We start from the raw sequence: 17,366 nt of genomic DNA, 5'->3' as shown, positions 1-17,366 counted from the left end.
AAAGCGATTGAGAAGTACAAAGAGAGAGAGAGAGGAAGCGATTGAGAAGTACAAAGAGAGAGAGAGAGGAAGCGATTGAGAAGTACAAAGAGAGAGAGAGAGGAAGCGATTGAGAAGTACAAAGAGAGAGAGAGAGGAAGCGATTGAGAAGTACAAAGAGAGAGAGAGAGGAAGCGATTGAGAAGTACAGAAAGAGAGAGAGAGGAAGCGATTGAGAAGTACGGAAAAAGAGAGAGAGGAATTGATTAAGAAGTACAGAAAGAGAGAGAGAGGAATTGATTAAGAAGTACAGAAAGAGAGAGAGAGAGAGGAATTGATTAAGAAGTACAGAAAGAGAGAGAGAGAGAGAGAGAGGAAGCGATTGAGAAGTACAGAAAGAGAGAGAGAGAGGAAGCGATTGAGAAGCGATTGAGAAGTACAGAAAGAGAGAGAGAGAGGAAGCGATTGAGAAGTACAAAGAGAGAGAGAGAGAGGAAGCGATTGAGAAGTACAGAAAGAGAGAGAGAGAGAGGAAGCGATTGAGAAGTACAAAGAGAGAGAGAGAGAGGGGGGGGTTGGTAATAAAGCTAAAGATATAAGGGGCCCACTGAGGACAGTCTGAGGAGCAGACGTTAATGAAGGACTAACGAACGGCCCTGACTAAAAACACAGCACAGCACCACTCCACACACACAGCAATGTAATTAGTCCTCGGTTTGTGTGTTTGTGTGTGTTTGTGTGTATCTCATTTTTACTCTTTCATAACTTAGAAGTTGTTCCAAATGTGAAAGTGTTTAAGGTTAAGTTCAGGCATTAACACTGAATGGTTAATATAAGCATTAAGGTTTGGGAACAAAATCTAAAAAGCATCTTTATATCGCTGGATTCAAATGTTCAAACTTTGAAATTAGAGACAGAGGCTTACGCCCATCTGCCATCCCCGCCCACACCTCACTACCAACATCTGAACCTAAATGAAGGTAACAGTGTTCAGTGTTGCCCCTAGTGGCCAGTTTCCACATCATTTCCTGACGTCCTCAGACATGGATGGACGTGGAATAGTGACTTTTATCACGGGGGACCTGTCTGTGTAGTGAGCTAGTAGCTACATTCATAGAGCCGTCATTATTGCAATCCAAACTCTGAAGAACACACACCTGCACACCGACACACACAGACATACACACACTGTCTCTGTGTCTTTAAAATGGTAAGTGGTGTACATACATGATCTCTCCTTGAAGAGCTGAACCCATCTCTCCCAAAACACACAAAGGCTTTTAACAGCAATAAAGTGTTCTGTGTTCTCCTGGTTCCCCGGGGAAAACGTTTCCACATTCCGCCAGCCAGCCAGCCAGCTGCCCTGACATCCACCGTCTGGATGATTAGCATCATTAGAACATCAGCTCTACTACTCAATGGGACACACACACACACACACACTCACTGTATCTGTCTCTCTCTTTCTCTCTCTCATACTTGATGAGACACTCATCCCATGATGTCTGTTCAAACACGAAACCCCATTCACTGGTGTCATATCTCTGTCAAATCACTGACTCATTTATTAGTATATAAGTAGGCCAAGCAAATTGCATGTCGATTCTATGGCCAATAGAGAGTAATGTTGCTCTGTATTGAAAGATAACGGAGAATAAGGGAGGAAAGGAGATGAAGGAGGAGTGGAACAAAGTTGAGATTCATAGGAGGAGAGAGGGAAGAGAGGAGAGAGGGAGGGAAGAGAGAGAGAGGGAGGGAAGAGAGGAGAGAGGGAAGAGAGGAGAGACGAAGGGAAGAGAGAGAGACGGAGGGAAGAGAGGAGAGAGGGAGGGAAGAGAGAGAGAGGGAGGGAAGAGAGGAGAGAGGGAAGAGAGGAAAGAGGGAGGGAAGAGAGAGACGGAGGGAAGAGAGGAGAGAGGGAGGGAAGAGAGAGAGGGAGGGAAGAGAGGAGAGAGGGAGGGAAGAGAGGAGAGAGGGAGTGAAGAAAGAAAGGGAGGGAAGAGAGGAGAGAGGGAGGGAAGAGAGGAGAGAGGGAGGGAAGAGAGGAGAGAGGGAGGGAAGAGAGAGAGGGAGGGAGGGAAGAGAGGAGAGAGGGAGTGAAGAGAGAGATCTAGTGTACGTGTTGTCTTTGGCAACAAGAGATGTGCTTTGCTGTCACTCCACCGAAGTCCATTAGTTCATTTTGAATGTGACATGACCACCAACGCTGCACCATCCCTTCCTGCTAGTCTGTTTTCTGGTTGCAGGATCCAGACTATGTCAATGCTTAATTGCTTTTAGAGGGTTCTGGTTTAGTGTCAGGAAGAGTTAAGACAACAGAGTATTTGAGGAAGCTGACTTCATGTGCTGCTGGAGGACTGTATGTACTTTTAGGAGTTTTCTACTTCAGAGAAGCTCACAAACTCTCTCTCTCTCTCTCTCTCTCTCTCTCTCTCACTTTCTGTCTCTCTCTCTATCTCGATCAATGCCTCTCCCTCCCTCCGTCTATACTCTTATGAACAGGGCCTATGACTTTACCAAAGCAAAGTTCTGTAGTAGTAAGGTGGTGTTGACAATGGCATGGTAATCTAGTGTTTGAGTGTAATATCTAACATGTCAGAGCTATGTGTTTCTTCATTCCAGCTCCTCTGACTGACAAGCCACCAAAGATCCTTTATCCTTCTGAGAACAAGATCAGCAACATGGAGCTGCAGCTAGGTAAGAGCTTGGACTTTATTATCTTTTTATTAGCTGTAGGAGCTGTGTGTGTGCGTGTGCGTGCCTGTATTTGCTGTCAGGTGTTTGATGAGGCTACTAATCTGAACAGGTTTGTTTCAGTACGCTATGGACTGTGCGCTTCACCAAACCTCTCCTTTTCTCTCTCTATCTGTGGTCCTGCTGTGTTTTACTCTATAATCTCTGAATCTCTCTCTCTCTCTCCTCTGTGGTGCTGTATACTAGAGTTGTGGCTGTGTGTACTCCAGAGAGAGAGAGAAAGAGACCCAGAACAAGAGCTGCATCGCTACACATCTGAGAAAGCGATGACTTCACACATCCTCTCAGTCTATAACTTCCCTTTCTCAGACAGATTGATGATGACAGTTTTACCTCTGGAAGAAGAACACTGACACTGTAACAAACAAACAAAATCTGTGTATGCAAATGGTGTTTACAAATGGTGCTTATGCTAATGTCCCGGTTCTGTTTCCTCAACAATGACATCTCCATATGGTGGCAGTGTTGTGTAGCGTGGTCGTCCACACGGAGAGGAGGTGGCTTACACTACCGCTGTTTGTCTTTGTTGACAGGGGTCACGCTGGGTGAGGTGTGTGTGTGTGACAGCATATTGCCTGAGTTCTGGGCACAGTCAGATGTCCACATGGTGTTTGCTGCTGTCTGAATGGTTAAACAGCTTCCCTTTGTCTGTCAGGGTGAAAGGCATCGGACGGCAGGCAGATACAGTGTGTCTGTGTGTTGCTCTACCGAGTGCTTTGCAGAGACAATGCCACTCCTGTCTTTGGTGTTTTGTTGTTGTTTGGGAGACAGGTGGGTTATTTAAGCAATAAGGCCCAAGGTGGTGTGGCATATGGCCAATATACCAAAAACACACGAGGTGCCTTATTGCTGTTATAAACTAGGTACCATTGTCACTAGAGCAGTAAAAATAACTGTTTTGTCATACCCATGGTATATGGTCTGATATACCACAGCTTTCAGCCAACATGTCGGACCAAGGGCGAATAGACTACCTTTAATGGACTGACGTATATGCAAGCCAGTACACACACACAAACACACACACACACACACACAAAAACAAACACACAAGTATACCCGGGTGCGTCTATATGTGTGTATGGTGTTGTCCACAGGGCTCCCAGCAGAGAGAGGGACGCTCAGAGACACTGAGATAAATATTTTACAGCTTGACTCCATTTTGTTTTTCTCAGACACTTTCACAGAGCAGGGATGAAGAAGCCTCTCCCTCCAGATGCGCTTCTCTTTTATTTAGTTGTGTTTATTTATTCTCCTCTTTCTTAATATTTGTCGAGTCATGCCCCTAGCAGCTTTATGGAGCGATATGGCAGATTTACTGTGGGGAGCCGGCAGCACTGAGGTCCCTGATGGAGAGAGGTAGGAGAGGAAGTGAGAGGGGAGAGTACAAGGGGGGTGGAGATAGAGAGATAAAGAAAAAGAGGAGAGAGGGAGAGAGAGAAATCAAAAGAGAATGGTATAAAGAGAGTCATAGAGAGAGAGAAAGGGAGAGAGATAGTGTGGGTAGCCAATATGGAGGCAGGAGGAAGAGAGAGAGGGATGGAAGGAGAGAGGGATGGAAGGAGAGAGGGATGGAAGGAGAGAGGGAAGGAAGGAGAGAGGGATGGAAGGAGAGAGGGGAGGAAGGAGAGAGGGGAGGAAGGAGAGAGGGAAGGAAGGAGAGAGTGATGGAAGGAGAGAGGGAAGGAAGGAGAGAGGGAAGGAAGGAATAAATGAAGGAGGGAAGGAGGGTAGTAAAAGTGGTGGCATAAGCAGAGGAATAAATCTGCAGAGAGAGAGAGAGACAGAGAGAGTTGCCGGGAAACACAGACCACTTTATCTCCTCTACAAAGCTGCTAGCCAATGCAGCTCTAACCTAACCACAATATAGCTTTAGAGAAACACACTCTCACACACCCATTGTACATAGGTACACACATACATACACACACACACAGTTTTCCTAGTCAGGGAAAGTATTCCGAAAACCTCTTGGCCCCAGTTCTAACCACTATACCTCAAAATCTGGAACTGCTGTTATTTTCTATATGGGATGACTTGGCTACTCCTCCATTACAGTCAATGGACTTGTGATTGTACTGTACATTACTAGCTGTATAATGCCCTCTTCCTCCAGAACACCACCTCTACTGCCACCACTGCTGTACCTGCAGCAGCAGATATACTGTCTGCCCCCCCAGGGTTGAGTTGGTGCAGTTCACATTGACTTTCCAGGAATATGGGGAATGATTCATGCTGTGACGTCCCTGGAGGAGCTTCCGTCATCCCTGAAGACATTCCGATGGGAAGGGAGTGGGACACACTCTAACACACACACACCCCACAACATACACACATTCTCTCTCTCTCTGTCTCTCTCTCTCCCTCCCTCTATTGCTCTCCCTCTCTCTCTGTCTCTCTCTCTCTCTCTCACCCTTTGTGATTTGTCATGGTTTCGCTATCCCAGATGAGGAGAGTGAGAGATTCGCACACGCTCACGCAGCAGTCCACCCAGTACTACACACACACACACACACACACACACACACACACACACACACACACACACACACACACACACACACACACACACACACCTTGCACCATTTGTAGTGGGAGTGAGTGGGTCACACACGCTAACGGTGCAGTCCTCTCTAAGCGTGGGATAATTGTAACTGAGGGTTTTACTAGCCCCCAAAGCCAGCAGATGGGAGCACTCTAGTGGAAAGGAATTAGACTCCATTATTTCACAGACCAGGCTCCATCAACACAGGATAGCAGTCAAGAGGCCTGTATCTGGAAGCACAGTCATACATTTTTCACACATACACACACACTTTGATGATACACAGTTTGGCATTCATCAGAAATATACTGACAATCAGAGTTTGCTGACTACCCTGGTTTCCATGGTGCTTTAATGGTGGATTTGTGACAAGCATAGAGGGAGGTTGACACACACACACGCACCTCCCTGACACACACACACACACACCTCCCTGACACACACACACACACCTCCCTGACACACACACACACACACTGACACATACCCCAGCTTATAAAACACTAGAGCTTTGATCTGCTACAGTATGGATTCCCTCAGCACAGCCCCCACCCATCCCCCCACTCTCTCGCCCTCTCTCGCCCTCCCTCCCGTGCTCTCCCTGCTCTCTGTCTATCCGAGCTCCAGAGGCATCAGTGTGATGTAACCAACAGTCTCCCACTGTGCTGCAGTGTCATCCCCCCCAGTAGGAGGAGAGCACATCTATAGAACAAAAGTGTTGTGTTCAACAACACAACTGCTGTGTGGAGACTGAATGTGCTGTGATGTTCAGTAGGACTATTCGGTGTGTTGATGCTACTATCGTACACTACAAGGTATGCAGAGCAGAGCTCTGATGATTGTGTGGTATGAAGGAGATATGAAATGACTGGCCCCCTGCTATACCGCTATAAACCCTCTAACCTTAAGGCGTCCATGTGCTTCCCAGCTGAAACCTTTCAGAGAGCATACAGTATATTACGACAACGTATTTGTTAGCTTTGGACTTTGGTGAGTTTTTGGGGGGCTGTTCGGGTACACAGCATTTTTTCTGAAGGCAACCCGAAGTCTACGCCCCTTCGTCGGTGATTAGTCAACAGTAGGGACTCTTCAATAAAGGGACGACTTGCTTTCAGATGTAAAATTGCACAGCTAAGATCTCATCGGCAAAAACGGCAAAATCAATGACAGGTTTCTTGAGTTGTCTTCGATGAATTCTGACCGTTTTGAGGAAGTGTACACTAGACCGTCTACGGCATCTCAAAATGGACAAACAGTACTGTTGAGCTATTTTTCTCATTTTACAAGCAAATGTCTTTTAAGGGAGTGTAGGATCACACTCGTTCGGTTCGCCTAGCCGACTTCGGCAAGCCGGCAGCCGAACTGAAGCATGCTGATGCCTTTACAATTCACACTGTTACATTTTGTAAAATCTTTCCTGCCGTCTCTCTCAGCCTTCTACCCACATTTGCTTTATGGTTTCAAAAGCACGCACACACATACACACACACGCATGCACGCACACACACACACACACACACACACACACACAAAAACACACACACACACACACATACACACACACACACACACACACATACTCACACACACATACACAAAAACACACACACACATACCTTTCTGTGACACCTGACATGCCATGTTTCTGTGATGATAGCTGTTATTGGCTAGCTGCTGAAGCAGCCAGGTTTCTCTAGATCCACTGTGAATTTAAACGTCCGTCCTGGTAAGCAGAACATCAGGAGATTACTTCAAAACCGGCCATTATGGGCAATGGTGTGCGCTACTACCATCAAGTAGGCTTTTGCTAGGGCGTTGTGGACGGGGATAGTGGATGGGCGTAAGCAGCGAGCTCCGGCACTGAGTGTCACGTGTTCAATACCAGTGCTAGGCTTGTTTAAAAAAAGAAATAAATGTAAACCCTATCCCTTACCTTAACAAATCACAGAAATAGAGCACATAGAACAGATCTACCGCTTCTTAGACTTGCCCAAAAAGTTACATATTGCAGCCTTAACTCTTCGGCATTAATGCCTAAAGTTAATGGACAAACGTCAGATTCTCCAGTGAGACTGTGAGAGCTTGTTGGCTGAAGGCTGCTGAAGGTCAGGTTTCGAGTCACACGCTAAATTACTCTTTCAATTTTTCTTTCTCTCTCACTGCCTCACCATTTTTATGTTTTCAGCTCAGGCACTACTTCCATCCACTCTAGTTTATGTTGTCCTTTGTACACGCTTGACTTGAGAAGAGAGTGTGAGTCTATGTGTGTGTGTGCGTGTGTGTGTGCATCTGTCAGAGGGAGAACATGAGAGAGAATTGACTGTATTCACTATCACACTATGGCCATAGGAGGGAGGGAGGGAGGGAGGGAGGGAGGGAGGAGGGAGGGAGGGAGGGAGGGAGAGAGGGAGAGAGGGAGAGAGGGAGGAGGGAGGGAGGGAGGGAGGGAGGGAGGGGAGAGAGGGAGGGAGAGAGAGAGAGAGGGGGGAGAGAGAGAGGGAGAGAGGGAGAGAGAGAGGGAGAGAGGGAGAGAGAGAGGGAGAGAGGGAGAGAGAGAGAGAGAGATGAACTGGTTTTATTTGGCCCCCCAAGTTTTCTGAGCAAAGATGTTTTCTTAGATTTTTATTTTTTATTGTCGGACATAAAAGACTGTAAAAACACCAGGAAATCATCTCCAAGTGATTTGAATTATGTAAATCTGTTCCCAAGTATTCCCACTCATAATAGAGAGATAGGTGATCGTATACAAATGTAAGCAAGGTTTGAAATGATTATGTTTGAGTCAAACATTATATCTGTTTGTGCTTCTCGCAGTCAATTTACAGTCTACTAATGATTTGTAATTATGTTCCTGCCGTCCGACCATCCGCTCAAGAAAAAATGATCCCGTGGCTGAATCACGTTGACGCTCCCTGCTCTAGTCACAGTGCTTCTCTAATGCTATGTAATCCATCAGGGTATTGGGGTTTTTAATGAACTAACTGCATGTATCTATATCTCTGACTCCAGGGCGTTAAGGTTAGAATGCAATTTCACAATTGGCTGTGTCTGGCTAATACATGCTGTTTGTTAGGAGGTTTGTCTCACAATGCATGGAGGGCTCCATTGTAAAGGAGAAGGGTTATGATGAGGGCTGTTGCGGTCACCAGTCAAAGTCCACGTGACTGTTTAGTCACGGTAGTTAGGCTTCTCCAAGCTCTGATGCTGCTGATGGTCATCAGTAACCTACCAACTTACTAACTGCCTGGTACTCAGCACTTTACTGTCCCTCTCATCACTCTGACATCAATGCAAATGTCATCAAAAATCGATTCAAACACTTCATGAGAGCACATGAGCTCATGTTGCTCAACATTTCTATAGGCTGTGCAAAAAGAGGAGGATCCCATCAGCTTTATATAAGCTAAGCCTGCTATATTTATTAACTTTCCTAATATCTTTACAACAAGAGTATAACCTACTTGGCTGGCATGAAAATGAACCATGGGAAAAGCGCCCACCATTCACTATGTAAGTGCATAGATGACGTGTATTGTTTCCCACTGACCCTTGTTCAAGACAGGTGCATGATAATGGTCCATTCTAAATCATAATACATGTCACACACACATGATTTAGTATATGTAATGATAAGATTCAATCAAGAATAGTCTGATGGGTGACTATATTAGCCTATCACTTGTGAATGATATATTATCACTTGTGAATGATGCCCAGCATAAGAAACAATGCCTTTTTTTGCAACTTTTTCTAATCATAGTCGCACACCTCATGTAGCCTGGCCCATAGTCCTATATGTTTTAATAAGGTCAGTATCACACCTCATGTAGCCTGGCCCATAGTCCTATATGTTTTGATAAGGTCAGTATCACACCTCATGTAGCCTGGCCCATAGTCCTATATGTTTTAATAAGGTCAGTATCACACCTCATGTAGCCTGGCCCATAGTCCTATATGTTTTAATAAGGTCAGTATCACACCTCATGTAGCCTGGCCCATAGGCCTATATGTTTTGATAAGGTCAGTATCACACCTCATGTAGCCTGGCCCATAGTCCTATATGTTTTAATAAGGTCAGTATCACACCTCATGTAGCCTGGCCCATAGGCCTATATGTTTTAATAAGGTCAGTATCACACCTCATGTAGCCTGGCCCATAGGCCTATATGTTTTAATAAGGTCAGTATCACACCTCATGTAGCCTGGCCCATAGGCCTATATGTTTTAATAGGGCAGTATCACACCTCATGTAGCCTGGCCCATAGTCCTATATGTTTTAATAAGGTCAGTATCACACCTCATGTAGCCTGGCCCATAGGCCTATATGTTTTGATAAGGTCAGTATCACACCTCATGTAGCCTGGCCCATAGGCCTATATGTTTTGATAAGGTCAGTATCACACCTCATGTAGCCTGGCCCATAGGCCTATATGTTTTAATAAGGTCAGTATCACACCTCATGTAGCCTGGCCCATAGGCCTATATGTTTTAATAAGGTCAGTATCACACCTCATGTAGCCTGGCCCATAGGCCTATATGTTTTCATAAGGTCAGTATCACACCTAATGTAGCCTGGCCCATAGGCCTATATGTTTTAATAAGGTCAGTATCACACCTCATGTAGTCTAGCCCATAGGCCTATATGTTTTGATAAGGTCAGTATCACACCTCATGTAGCCTGGCCTATATGTTTTGATAAGGTCACCTCGTAGCCATGGCCTATATGTTTTGATAAGGTCAGTATCACACCTCATGTAGCCTGGCCCATAGGCCTATATGTTTTGATAAGGTCAGTATCACACCTCATGTAGCCTGGCCCATAGTCCTATATGTTTTAATAAGGTCAGTATCACACCTCATGTAGCCTGGCCCATAGGCCTATATGTTTTAATAAGGTCAGTATCACACCTCATGTAGCCTGGCCCATAGGCCTATATGTTTTAATAAGGTCAGTATCACACCTCATGTAGCCTGGCCCTATATGTTTTGATAGGCCTATATGTTTTGATAAGGTCAGTATCACACCTCATGTAGCCTGGCCCATAGGCCTATATGTTTTGATAAGGTCAGTATCACACCTCATGTAGCCTGGCCCATAGGCCTGGCCCATAGGCCTATATGTTTTAATAAGGTCAGTATCACACCTCATGTAGCCTGGCCCATAGGCCTATATGTTTTAATAAGGTCAGTATCACACCTCATGTAGCCTGGCCCATAGTCCTATATGTTTTGATAAGGTCAGTATCACACCTCATGTAGCCTGGCCCATAGGCCTATATGTTTTGATAAGGTCAGTATCACACCTCATGTAGCCTGGCCTATATGTTTTCATAAGGTCAGTATCACACCTCATGTCGCCTGGCCCATAGTCCTATATGTTTTGATAAGGTCAGTATCACACCTCATGTAGCCTGGCCCATAGGCCTATATGTTTTCATAAGGTCAGTATCACACCTAATGTAGCCTGGCCTATATGTTTTAATAAGGTTAGTATCACACCTCATGTAGTCTAGCCCATAGGCCTATATGTTTTGATAAGGTCAGTATCACAACTCATGTAGCCTGGCCCGTAGGCCTATATGTTTTGATAAGGTCAGTATCACACCTCATGTAGCCTGGCCCATAGGCCTATATGTTTTGATAAGGTCAGTATCACACCTCATGTAGCCTGGCCCATAGTCCTATATGTTTTGATAAGGTCAGTATCACACCTCATGTAGCCTGGCCCATAGTCCTATATGTTTTAATAAGGTCAGTATCACACCTCATGTAGCCTGGCCCGTAGGCCTATATGTTTTGATAAGGTCAGTATCACACCTCATGTAGCCTGGCCTATATGTTTTAATAAGGTCAGTATCACACCTTATGTAGCCTGGCCCATAGGCCTATATGTTTTAATAAGGTCAGTATCACACCTCATGTAGCCTGGCCCGTAGGCCTATATGTTTTGATGAGGTCAGTATCACACCTCATGTAGCCTGGCCCATAGGCCTATATGTTTTAATAAGATCATGTTCGGAATATTTATTTCTCGCACAGAATAGAATAGGTCAACATTTGTACTATGGGGGATAGTAGATTGCTGTTTGTTAGGTCTACTCATCTTGTTGGCTGATGAAAAGTAAATGTGGATAATTCTTCCAATATTTTCAATATGCACCTCGGAATTGGAAAAAGATGCAGTTGAGTCCCCGATGTGTCTGTCTTCACTTGTAGCCTGTGAAAATGACCCAATCTCGTGATGGAGAGCCATGTGAGTGATGAAAAGTAAATGTGGATAATTCTTCCAATATTTTCAATATGCACCTAGCCCATAGGATGTTTTAATAAGGTCAGTATCACACCTCATGTAGCTATGGCCCATAGGCCTATATGTTTTGATAAGGAATTGGATAAAAAAGATGCAGTTGAGTCCCCGATGTGTCTGTCTTCACTTGTAGCTTGTGAAAATGACCCAATCTCGTGATGGAGAGCCATGTGAGTGATAGGTGCTCCGGAGTGTGCAGCTCTCAGTAAGAAGTGCACAACGCAGCACTCCGGGCCAAGGGCACAATGGCCACTGGCTGCAAAAGACATGGATGTTTTGGGGTGCATTACAGCCGGACCAAGGGGATGCCACCATGAAATTCGAGGCATTATCAAGTGCTTGTCAAATTGCGAATGAGAGACTGATGAAGTGTGTACAGCCTGCACAAAAAAAACAAAGCAGAGCTCATGCCTTTCAAGATACTTTTTTCAAATCATCAATAGAGTCGCATCATGCAGCATTACAATGTATTAAAAATAAAAACTTATAGCCCAACGTTTGTAGAACAACTAAAATTGCATTGATAACTCTAAATGAAGCATCTAGGAGTACTTATTTCTTTGTTAACCGCTCAACACAGAATAGCCGCATATGCGCTCTCCCTCAAATCCTTTGGAGAAAATATCCTTTGTGTTTTATTCAGCTTTGTTCAATTGTATTCTTCATTTTATAAAATAGTATAACATAATGCCTGGGAATTATAAGTAAATATTTTCTGCTAAATGAACTAGTGTAGCCCACAGCCATATGTTATAGCTAGATCAGGACCTAACATAAGGACAACTCAGTATGCTATTCTGTTCTTCTGAAATGACATACATTTTCTTTGTATCATGCTGCTTTAGACCTGTCTAAAATAAATCATGGATTTATTGTGAAGGTGTAGACTATATTACATGGATGTATTGGGAAGGTGTGGGCTATATTACATGGATTTATTGTGAAGGTGTAGGCTATATTACATGGATGTATTGGGAAGGTGTGGGCTATATTACATGGATTTATTGTGAAGGTGTAGGCTATATTACATGGATGTATTGGGAAGGTGTGGGCTATATTACATGGATTTATTGTGAAGGTGTAGACTATATTACATGGATGTATTGGGAAGGTGTCCGCTATATTACATGGATTTATTGTGAAGGTGTAGACTATATTACATGGATGTATTGGGAAGGTGTGGGCTATATTACATGGATTTATTGGAAAGGTGTAGACTATATTACATGGATGTATTGGGAAGGTGTGGGCTATATTACATGGATTTATTGTGAAGGTGTAGACTATATTACATGGATTTATTAGACTTTTTAAAAGGTAGATGTTCCAAAGGTCTGCATCAGTGGCTTGTAGGAAGCCAGGAGATGCTAAATCTGTTTGTTAATTAACGGTCAATTACAGTGAGACCGACAGTTATTTGCTTGACCAACCCCGGCTGACAAAATGTCAATGTCACCACAGCCCTAGTTGTGATCAGTGCAGCTTGTCCTCGGTGAAAACCATATTGGTGAAGGGTTGCGGTCAATTTCATTTCAACTCCATCAATTCAGTAAATCGAATTAATGAATTTATGCATTGAAAATTCTCCTTAAACGTAAATTTAACTTTTGATTGATTTTCTCTTCGATTAACCTCTTCACATGACTGAATTGAAATTGAATTGCCCAGGTCCCATATGGGTTTTAGAAACATTCTGGAGATTTCTACCTCATCACTCTGTACTGTATCGTTCCGTTCCCACTAAGAAGACCCGGTGGTAAGTAACCCACAGTAAATGCCACGGCAACTGGGGTTGCTGCGAAACAAAGCTAACTGTTTAAGCGTGTGAACATTTGTCATTAATCACTGAGCGTGGAGCCCATAGTAGAGGCCAATGATTAACGAGCTAACAGCATGGCTACACAGACCCTACAGGATGGAGGGAGATGATAAGGAGGGAGGGATGAGAGAGAGAGAGCGTGAGGGGGAAGGGAGCGATGGAGATGTAAAGGGGAGAGGGATAGATAAAGGGGAGAGGGATATATAAAGGGGAGAGGGATATTTAAAGGGGAGAGGGATATATAAAGGGGAGAGGGATATATAAAGGGGAGAGGGATAGATAAAGGGGAGAGGGATATATAAAGGGGAGAGGGATATATAAATGGGGAGAGGGATATATAAAGGGGAGAGGGATATATAAAGGGGAGAGGGATAGATAAAGGGAGAGGGATAGATAAAGGGAGAGGGATATATAAAGGGGAGAGGGATATATAAAGGGGAGAGGGATAGATAAAGGGGAGAGGGATATATAAAGGGAGAGGGATATATAAAGGGAGAGGGATATATAAAGGGGAGAGGGATATATAAAGGGAAAGGGATATATAAAGGGGAGAGGGATAGATAATGGGGGAGAGGGATAGATAAAGGAGAGGGATATATAAAGGGGAGAGGGATAGATAAAGGGGAGAGGGATAGATAAAGGGGAGAGGGATAGATAAATGGGAGAGGGATAGATAAAGGGGGGATAAAGGGGAGAGGGATATAAAGGGGAGAGGGATAAAGGAGAGGGATATATAAAGGGGAGAGGGATATATAAAGGGGGAGAGGGATATATAAAGGGGAGAGGGATATATAAAGGGGAGAGGGATATATAAAGGGGAGAAGGGGAGAGGGATATATAAAGGGGAGAGGGATATATAAAGGGGAGAGGGATATATAAAGGGGAGAGGGATAGGTAAAGGGGAGAGGGATAGGTAAAGGGGAGAGGGATATATAAAGGGGAGAGAGATATATAAAGGGGATAGGGATAGATAAAGGGGAGAGGGATATATAAAGGGGAGAGGGATATATAAAGGGGAGAGGGATATATAAAGGGGAGAGGGATATATAAAGGGGAGAGGGATATATAAAGGGGAGAGGGATATATAAAGGGGAGAGGGATATATAAAGGGGAGAGGGATATATAAAGGGGAGAGGGATATATAAAGGGAGAGGGATATATAAAGGGGAGAGGGATAGATAAAGGGGAGAGGGATAGATAAAGGGGAGAGGGATAGATAAAGGGGAGAGGGATAGATAAAGGGGAGAGGGATATATAAAGGGGAGAGGGATATATAAAGGGGAGAGGGATATATAAAGGGGAGAGGGATATATAAAGGGGAGAGGGATATATAAAGGGAGAGGGATAGGTAAAGGGGAGAGGGATATATAAAGGGGAGAGAGATATATAAAGGGGAGAGGGATATATAAAGGGGGAGGGAGGGATAGGGATAGATAAAGGGGAGAGGGATATATAAAGGGAGAGGGATAGATAAAGGGGAGAGGGATATATAAAGAGGAGAGGGATATATAAAGGGGAGAGGGATATATAAAGGGAGAGGGATATATAAAGGGGAGAGGGATATATAAAGGGGAGAGGGATATATAAGGGGAGAGGGATATATAAAGGGGAGAGGGATATATAAAGGGGAGAGGGATAGGTAAAGGGGACAGGGATAGATAAAGGGGAGAGGGATAGATAAAGGGGAGAGGGATAGATAAAGGGGAGAGGGATATATAAAGGGGAGAGGGATATATAAAGGGGAGAGGGATATATAAAGGGGAGAGGGATATATAAAGGGGAGAGGGATATATAAAGGGAGAGGGATATGTAAAGGGGAGAGGGATATATAAGAGGGGGGAGAGGGATATATAAAGGGGAGAGGGATATATAAAGGGGAGAGGGATAGATAAAGGGGAGAGGGATATATAAAGGGGAGAGGGATATATAAAGGGAGAGGGATATATAAAGGGGAGAGGGATATAAAGGGGAGAGGGATATATAAAGGGGAGAGGGATATATAAGGGGAGAGGGATATATAAGGGGGAGAGGGATATATAAAGGGAGAGGGATATATAAAGGGGAGAGGGATATATAAAGGGAGAGGGATATATAAAGGGGAGAGGGATATATAAAGGGGAGAGGGATATATAAAGGGGAGAGGGATATATAAAGGGGAGAGGGATATATAAAGGGAGAGGGATATAAAGGGGAGAGGGATATATAAAGGGGAGAGGGATATAAAGGGGAGAGGGATATATAAAGGGGAGAGGGATATAAAGGGAGAGGGATATATAAAGGGGAGAGGGATATATAAAGGGGAGAGGGATATATAAAGGGGGAGGGAGGGATATATAAAGGGGAGAGGGATATAAAGGGGAGAGGGATATATAAAGGGGAGAGGGATATATAAAGGGGAGAGGGATATAAAGGGGAGAGGGATATATAAAGGGGAGAGGGATATAAAGGGGAGAGGGATATATAAAGGGGAGAGGGATATATAAAGGGGAGAGGGATATATAAAGGGGAGAGGGATATATAAAGGGGAGAGGGATATAAAGGGAGAGGGATATAAATGGGAGAGGGATATATAAAGGGGAGAGGGATATATAAAGGGGAGAGGGATATATAAAGGGGAGAGGGATATATAAAGGGGAGAGGGATATATAAAGGGAGAGGGATATATAAAGGGGGAGAGGGATATATAAAGGGGAGAGGTATATAAAGGGGAGAGGGATATATAAAGGGGAGAGGGATATATAAAGGGGAGAGGGATATATAAAGGGGAGAGGGATAGATAAAGGGGAGAGGGATATATAAAGGGAGAGGGATATATAAAGGGGAGAGGGATATATAAAGGGGAGAGGGATATATAAAGGGGAGAGGGATATATAAAGGGGAGAGGGATATATAAAGGGGAGAGGGATATATAAAGGGAAGGGATATATAAAGGGGAGGGATATATAAAGGGAGAGGGATATATAAAGGGAGAGGGATATATAAAGGGGAGAGGGATATATAAAGGGGAGAGGGATAGATAAAGGGGAGAGGGATAGATAAAGGGAGAGGGATATATAAAGGGGAGAGGGATATATAAAGGGGAGAGGGATATAAAGGGAGAGGGATATATAAAGGGGAGAGGGATATATAAAGGGGAGAGGGATATATAAAGGGGAGAGGGATATATAAAGGGAGAGGGATATATAAAGGGGAGAGGGATATATAAGGGGGGAGAGGGATATATAAAGGGGGATATAAAGAGGGATATATAAAGGGGAGAGGGATATTTAAAGGGGAGAGGGATAGGTAAAGGGGAGAGGGATATATAAAGGGGAGAGGGATATATAAAGGGGAGAGGGATATAAAGGGGAGAGGGATATATAAAGGGGAGAGGGATATATAAAGGGGAGAGGGATATAAAGGGGAGAGGGATATATAAAGGGGAGAGGGATATATAAAGGGGAGAGGGATATATAAAGGGGAGAGGGATATATAAAAGGGGAGAGGGATATATAAAGGGAGAGGGATATAAAGGGGAGAGGGATATATAAAGGGAGAGGGATATATAAAGGGGAGAGGGATATATAAAGGGGAGAGGGATATATAAAGGGGAGAGGGATATATAAAGGGGAGAGGGATATATAAAGGGGAGAGGGATAGATAAAGGGGAGAGGGATATATAAAGGGGAGAGGGATATATAAAGGGGAGAGGGATATATAAAGGGGAGAGGGATATATAAAGGGGAGAGGGATATATAAAGGGGAGAGGGATATATAAAGGGGAGAGGGATATATAAAGGGGAGAGGGATATATAAAGGGGAGAGGGATATATAAAGGGAGAGGGATAGGTAAAGGGGAGAGGGATATATAAAGGGGAGAGGGATATATAAAGGGGAGAGGGATATATAAAGGGGAGAGGGATATATAAAGGGGAGAGGGATATATAAAGGGGAGAGGGATATATAAAGGGGAGAGGGATATA

General features: G+C 44.1%; 1 protein-coding gene across 2 annotated transcripts in view; it reads left to right on the top strand.

Annotated features, from left to right (window-relative positions):
- The first annotated feature begins 2,617 nt into the window (after positions 1–2,617).
- LOC135538913 (interleukin-1 receptor accessory protein-like 1-B) overlaps positions 2,618–17,366 on the top strand; it is a 114,572-nt gene continuing 99,823 nt past the window's right edge. For both annotated transcript variants that reach the window (XM_064964789.1, XM_064964788.1), the window contains exon 1: positions 2,618–2,676. In XM_064964789.1, coding sequence (XP_064820861.1) covers positions 2,661–2,676 — 16 coding nt within the window. In that variant the 5' untranslated portion in view covers positions 2,618–2,660. The remainder of the gene's footprint in view (positions 2,677–17,366) is intronic.

This window comes from Oncorhynchus masou, unplaced genomic scaffold (assembly GCF_036934945.1).
Source record: "Oncorhynchus masou masou isolate Uvic2021 unplaced genomic scaffold, UVic_Omas_1.1 unplaced_scaffold_15___fragment_4___debris, whole genome shotgun sequence".
Lineage (NCBI taxonomy): Eukaryota > Metazoa > Chordata > Actinopteri > Salmoniformes > Salmonidae > Oncorhynchus > Oncorhynchus masou.
Note: the sequence above shows the minus strand (reverse complement) of the source record. Positions and strands in the feature narration are given on the sequence as shown.